The 6723-nt window shown below is 59.5% G+C and overlaps 1 protein-coding gene across 1 annotated transcript; it reads left to right on the plus strand.

Moving 5' to 3' along the window:
• Positions 1–4646: 4646 nt before the first annotated feature.
• On the plus strand, positions 4647–5957 carry FOXB2 (forkhead box B2; the record flags this gene model as incomplete). The annotated part of the gene is made up of 1 exon (XM_084237629.1): positions 4647–5957. The coding sequence occupies exon 1, from the start codon at positions 4662–4664 to the stop codon at positions 5955–5957; it is 1296 nt and encodes a 431-aa protein (XP_084093755.1). The 5' UTR covers positions 4647–4661.
• Between the last annotated feature and the right edge of the window lie 766 nt (positions 5958–6723).

Here is a 6723-nt window from a genome sequence, read left to right on the forward strand (position 1 = left end):
CCCCTGGCGCCTGCTGGGCCAAGCGCCCGGGACTCCAGCAGTCGGAAAAGTTGGGGGGGGGGAAGCTCTCGCGAGCCTGCGGGGTCAGGTGGCAGTGTTGGAGAGGACCGACTCCCCGGAGGGAGGAAGGGCGGCGCTACTGCAACGCGGTGTCCCATACTGCACAGTCCTGCGTTCCCAGACCGAGTTTTCAGGCTCCCAACATGTCATAGGTGCAGATCCAACCTCAAACCTCAGCTCCTTGAAGAGCGGAGCGAAGGCTCAGTTCTGACTCCTGAATGTTTCCGGGGGAGAAAATAGAGCCAAAGAGAGGAAATGACTCTTCCAGGGTCACCCAACCGGTGATGCCAGGACGAGGACAGGAAACCACGTGTCCCCGCTCTGGGCTGACCTTCTACTCTTTAAGCCCACCTTTAGGGTAGTGGCTAGGAAAGAAATGGCTAGAGGAGTTAGCTGCGGGTCAAATAAGAAGCCGGGTGGGGTCATGGTGAACGAGCCTAGGTGACTCACAAAAGTAACTTACCAGGCAACCTTCCGTACGATACTGTTTGTGGGTAAAGAAGGAACCCATGAAAATCGAGACGTGCGCACGAAACTTTCCCTTCTTCCTAGTCCTGCACGTCGTCTTAGCCCTGTCGGTGACCTGCGCTCCTCACGCTGGGCACAGCTGTCCGCGGAAGCCCGAGGACATCCTGGCCTAGATCCAGGCTGAGGAGTCCGTGGGACCTTCCGGGGGCTGGGGGGATAAAAGAGAGAAAATAAGCACATAACAGCTCCTAAAGTTCCACATCTTTTTCTGGCAAAATCTTACTCCCCTCCATAGAGCCAATTAAACCCAATAAAAGCTTGCATGGAACCCCTCTTCCTAGCAAAGCGTCGCCAACAATTGCCTAAGGGGTAAACCAAATACGCCTGAGATAATTACACTAAGCCCGGGGCAATGGTGTGCTTGCCAGCGTCCTCAACGCCAGCCAATATTTGAATAGTGCAGAGGTTGGGTGGGTTGGGTTGTTTTTTTTTTTTTTTCTATTTAAATTACACGCGGAAACTTGAAACCGACTGGTCGGTGCCAGGGTGGTTACATGATCTGTTTTTCTTGAACTGGGGTCTGCAGGCAGCTGAAGCGCGAGCTTGGTCCCGCCAGTGCTGCTCCGCGCCTGCAAAACTTGCTGGAATTAAATCAACCTCCCCGCAAGGAGGGAGGAAAAGGAAGAGCTCGACCCCCAAACCCTCAACACACACACCCGGGCCGGTGCTCCGCGTTAGGCCGTGCTCCAGGCCGAGAATTCCCCAGAACACTCCGCGGCTGCGACAGCAGGCACCCTCTCCAAAACGCACACGCGTCTGGCGCGCTCGGTCTGCACTTGCCACGGTAACAGACGCCAGGCCCACCGTTGACCCGCGAGGGGTGCAGTGTCGGGGATTACTTTCTACCCTTGCCAAGTCCACCCGGAATGCGGAAGCGTGAGGCTTGAGGCGCTTTGCTCGACCTTCGCAGCTCCAGTTTGGTGCAAATTGCGCGGAGCCGCTCAGTCAGATGCAAGCTCTTGGCTCGCGGCGGTCGAAAGAACAGGCTTCCCGAGGTGGTGGCGGCAGGTCTGCAACTGGAAGGAGCTAGCCCCGCCAGCGCTGGGCTCACAGCTATAGTGTTATTATTGTGCGCATAAGGCCTGCTGGGCGCCCCCTAGAAGAGCCCTCCGCGCGCTCTGTTACAGACGCTTTGGAGGCCTCTTACCGGACGGGAACCGTCTCCCAGCTGCTCACAAAGAGCAGGCTCTCTTTGTGGTGGCTCTCGAAAGGCGTCAACAAAAGATGCCTTTTCCCGCGCTGCGTGTGAAGCCCTGGCCCCGGAGAGCTCAGAGTGTTTTTGGCACTCTGATCCCCCAGCGGGATCTCAGTGGCCAGGGAGACAAGAACTTCCTGGGTGAGAACTAGGCTTCTCTCGCACCACGTCGATCAAGGGGAAAAGTGGACACTGCGCCCCAGCGGGCTCAGTCACTGTAACTGTTGGTGTCCGCGGAATTCGTCCACGGCTGCGCGAGGCCAGGTGGCCGTCTGCTGCTCGTGCCTCAGCGGACCAAAAATCCCACAGAAACACCGGCGGCTAGAGGAACGATTCCGGCATGGAGTGATACCCGAAAGGGTTTACTTTCCTAAGGACTGGCCAGAAGGCTGCTCCCACCCTCCTCCGCACACTCTTGCGCGCTTCAACTTCATGCCAGTTTCAAAACATCTGCTGACCTAGGACAAAGTGGCCAAATAACATTACCCAGAAATCTAGCTCCTAGCTGAAGATTAAAATTATGAGTCGTCTTGGCTCACCATATTTCTGCTACTCGACAGGCACACAGCCCCTCTTGTGTTGCTCCCCTTGGGCAGCTCACCAAAAGTTAGAAGCCAAAAACACTCGACTTGGTGTCACCAGGGGGGAGTAGGGGTTGTCTCCTAGAAGCCTGGACTGATGACAGTGCTTTAGGGTTGCGCAGGGGTAAAAAGAAATTAAGAACTTGGTGAGTGCCTCACTGCTCTTTCCGCTACCCACCCCCCCAAAATCACAGAACTGGAAGGGACCCGCGAAATTTCCCACTTCAGACATCTCATCTTACAAATAATGAAATTGAGTCCCATGGACAGAAGAGTATATCTCCTCCCCCCTCCATTCTGCTTTCTTGCCAGCCTAAGCTCAAAGGCATATCAAACCAGAATAAAACTTCGGGTTCTTTCTGCAGTGCTCTGGGATCTGCTGCTGGGAGCAGTAACCTGCTTCTGAGAGCACAGAAAGTGTCTGGACTTCACAGCGCTGCTGCTCATCCAACTCTCCCGTGCAGGGCACACAAGGAGCCTGTGTATTTATCATTTTGACCTTCAGTTAATTTTAATTATGTCCCTTTCCCACGACGGGCTAATAGTAGAAAAGACTTGGTTCCGACACACCCAGGTGACAAGACCTCTAAGCACCCAACTCGTCCACTGGTTCCAACTCACGTCACCACGCCAGAGAAATGCTCGCCCCTGTCCCATCCACCCGCTGCCGAGAAGCGCGGTAGAGCATCCATCCACCAAACCCTTCGTGCAACCATCCTAATTTCGGGCTACTCTCAGTCTCTCCCTTTAGCCCGCGGTCTTGGCGCGCGGGGAGCTGTCTCCAGCCCCGCGTACCTGACGCCTCTAACTGCACCTGACATACAGCGGGCGCGCCATAAAATTATGAAGTTAGCATTTGACGAAGACGTCCCTGGCTCTCCTCCCAATGAGCTTTTCCCTCCGACCCTCTGGGCAGACAAGAGGCCTTGAGGCCACCGTGCTCCGAGCTTGGCCCCGACCGGCTAGTTTAAAAGAACAAATAAGCTCAAAACTAGTAGGTGAGAAGAGGAACGGTGACAGAGCAAGGACTGGGAAGATTCGGGAGAGGAGAAAGCAGGGTCCGCTCATCCTCTGCCGTGCGTCGCCACCCGGGTAGGGTGCAGCAGCTAGCATCGCACCCCGCTGACTGCCCCTCCCAGACACCAGCTAGCGCTCTGCGCCCTACTCCGCGGCCCTCCTGCAGAGCCGGTTGGTGGAAGCCGGGGGTGGGGGCGCCCGGAGCCACGCGGAGGAGGGGGCGGGGGCGCGGCTCGGCGCCTTAGTGCCCCTGCTTCTGCAAGACATTCGGCAGCGGAGTCCCTCAGCCTCGGTCATGTGATAGTCTCGAAGCGCGAGCTGAGGGGGTCTAGGCGTCCTGGGGACCATTACAAAACGCAGCCAGGAGAGTGCGTCGCTGCCACAGCCACCACCGCCGCCTTTCCAGCTCAAGACCCGCCCGGGAGAGGCGCGGCAGCTGCGGCGCAGCTCGCGGAGTCAGCCCAGGCCAGCCCCACCCCCGGCCTGCATTCGCCGTCGCCCCCACCCGCCCGCGGCCGGCGAGCGGCGCCCCAGCCCCTTCTCCGAGCGCGCCGGCGCCCCTGCTATTGGACCCGCCAAACTTTCCACCCAAGCCACCACCTAGGGCTCCATCCGCGGCTTTGCTGGGACTCTCAGGAGATCAGGGAAACGCAGGTTGCCAAGAGCCGGGCTTCCTATTCCTTACCTCTTCTCCCCTCCTGGAAAACCAGAACTCCGGAGCGGACGCACCAAAAGCCCGGCTGGAGGCTGCGCGCGGGCCGCTGTGAGTCGCGCCGCCCCCGACCTCCGGGACCCCAAGCGCCAACTCGGATTTAAAGGGCCAGAGAGCTGAGTTCTTCCCAGCGCTCTTGGCCATCACCTCCCTGGGACCAAAAAAAAAAAAAAAAAGCAAAGGAGAGAGCGGAAAGGTGCACGGTCCCTCCCCAGCTCGCCGTCGCCAGCTCCAGCGCTCGGTGCCCCGCCACCCGTGAAAAGACGCTGCAAGGGGCTGGTGAAGCTGGCGCGCCCCGCCCGCCACTGTTCGCGCGGGTAGGCGACCGTCGGGGCCAGAAGTTGCGAGCGCTGAGAGCTGAGTTGCCCGGGAGGCGGTGAGCGGAGCCTGCAAACAGCTAAGAGAAGGCCAGAGAGAGATCGCGACGCGTCTGGGGGAGAGGAGGCGGGGTGGCAGGGCTGGGCGGGCGGAGTGGGGGCTAGCGAACACCCCCCCGGCCCCTGGAGCGGGGTGCACAGCGACGCTGCGGTCCAGTGTGGGCCCGAGGCAGGTGGAGGCAGCGGGGGCGATGCCGCGGCCAGGGAAGAGCTCTTATAGCGACCAAAAGCCACCCTACTCGTACATCTCTCTGACCGCCATGGCCATCCAGCATTCCGCGGAGAAGATGCTGCCACTGAGCGACATTTACAAGTTCATCATGGAGCGCTTCCCCTACTACCGCGAGCACACGCAACGTTGGCAGAACAGCCTGCGCCACAACCTCTCCTTCAACGACTGCTTCATCAAGATACCCCGGCGGCCAGACCAGCCCGGCAAGGGCAGCTTCTGGGCTCTGCATCCGGACTGCGGCGACATGTTCGAGAACGGCAGCTTCCTGCGGCGCCGCAAGCGCTTCAAGGTGCTGCGCGCTGACCACACTCACCTGCACGCGGGAAGCACCAAGGGCGCTCCAGGCGCGGGGCCCGGAGGGCATCTGCACCCTCTCCACCCGCACCACCCTCATCACCACCACCACCACCATCACGCCACCTCGCACCACCACCATCACCACCACCCTCCCCAGCCACCCCCGCCCCCACCCCCGCCGCACATGGTGCATTATTTCCACCAGCAGCCGCCCGCCGCTCCGCAGCCCCCGCCGCACCTCCCGTCGCAGCCGCCCCAGCAACCGCCTCAGCAATCGCAGCCTCAGCAGCCGTCCCACCCTGGCAAGATGCAGGAGGCGGCGGCCGTGGCCGCTGCTGCTGCGGCCGCGGCTGCAGCTGCGGTGGGCAGCGTGGGGCGCCTGTCGCAGTTCCCGCCCTATGGACTGGGCTCTGCAGCCGCTGCGGCCGCTGCAGCCGCGGCGTCCACGTCGGGCTTCAAGCACCCATTCGCCATCGAGAACATCATCGGCCGGGACTACAAGGGCGTGCTGCAGGCGGGCGGGCTGCCCCTGGCGTCGGTCATGCACCACCTGGGGTATCCAGTACCCGGGCAACTCGGCAACGTCGTCAGCTCTGTGTGGCCTCACGTCGGCGTCATGGATTCGGTGGCCGCGGCCGCAGCAGCCGCCGCGGCCGCGGGGGTCCCCGTGGGTCCGGAGTATGGGGCCTTTGGAGTGCCGGTCAAGGCCCTGTGCCACTCGGCCAGCCAGAGCCTGCCTGCCGTGCCTGTGCCCATCAAGCCGACTCCCGCGCTGCCTCCGGTGGCCACGTTGCCGCCCGCGCTCTCTGTCCCCCCAGCCGCACAGCAACCGCCCGCACCGTCCACCGTGTGCCCGGCGGCCGCGGCCTCTCCCGCCGCTGCCCTGCTGGAGTCCACGGCTCCGAGTGCGGCCGAGGGCAAGGGTGGATCTCTGCACTCGGTGCTTGTGCACTCCTAGGGGACCCAGCGGGCGTGGGGAGACCTACGCGCAGTGCAACGCCGGGAACGGGACCGCCCGAGAGAGAGAGAGAGAGAGAGAGAGAGAGAGAGAGAGAGAGAGAGAGCGCCCTTACCAGGCTGGGTTGGCGCGGCGAGCCTTCGCAAGAAAGGAAGGTCCTTAAGCAAACCTGAAAGTGGGATCTGCAGAGGTCTGAATAAATATAACACTTTTGGTGTCTGTGTTTATAGTATGTTGTACAATCAGATTAATGAAAGCCAATTTTCAGGTAAGGTTTTATTGTAATTGATGTTTTAAATGAAAAGTTATGGGGGAGGGAGCAAAGGTTAGGTGTTTAATTCGCTGGCAAATTGGAAATGGATTTCCACCTTTATTCCTGGAGCAGAAACGATGGAGCTAAAGCTCCTGGGGGAGAAATCCAACCGAGAGAGGCTGAAGCAGACATCAGACACCAAGTTTGTCTCCCCAGGGCAGTCGCCTCTCCTGAACATTCAAGCCCAAACTGCTATTCACTAAGAAAATCTCGTTTTATTTAAGAAGGAAAAAAGAGAGGGTTTGATGCCATTATTTTCCTTATCAGTTAAGTGGTGAGGACACAGAATTATGAATAAAGTCGCTTTTGGGAGGGGGGACAGTGGGAACCCCACGAAGAATCTTGGGAAACAATTACGTTTCTTGGCTATGACCCCCAGGGTCGAGATGGATAGAAGGAACAGCTAAATCAATTAGTTTGCACAAAAGAGAATGGCAGCGGCTTAAAAAAAAA

This window comes from Talpa europaea, assembly GCF_964194135.1.
Source record: "Talpa europaea genome assembly, chromosome: 7".
Classification (NCBI taxonomy): domain Eukaryota; kingdom Metazoa; phylum Chordata; class Mammalia; order Eulipotyphla; family Talpidae; genus Talpa; species Talpa europaea.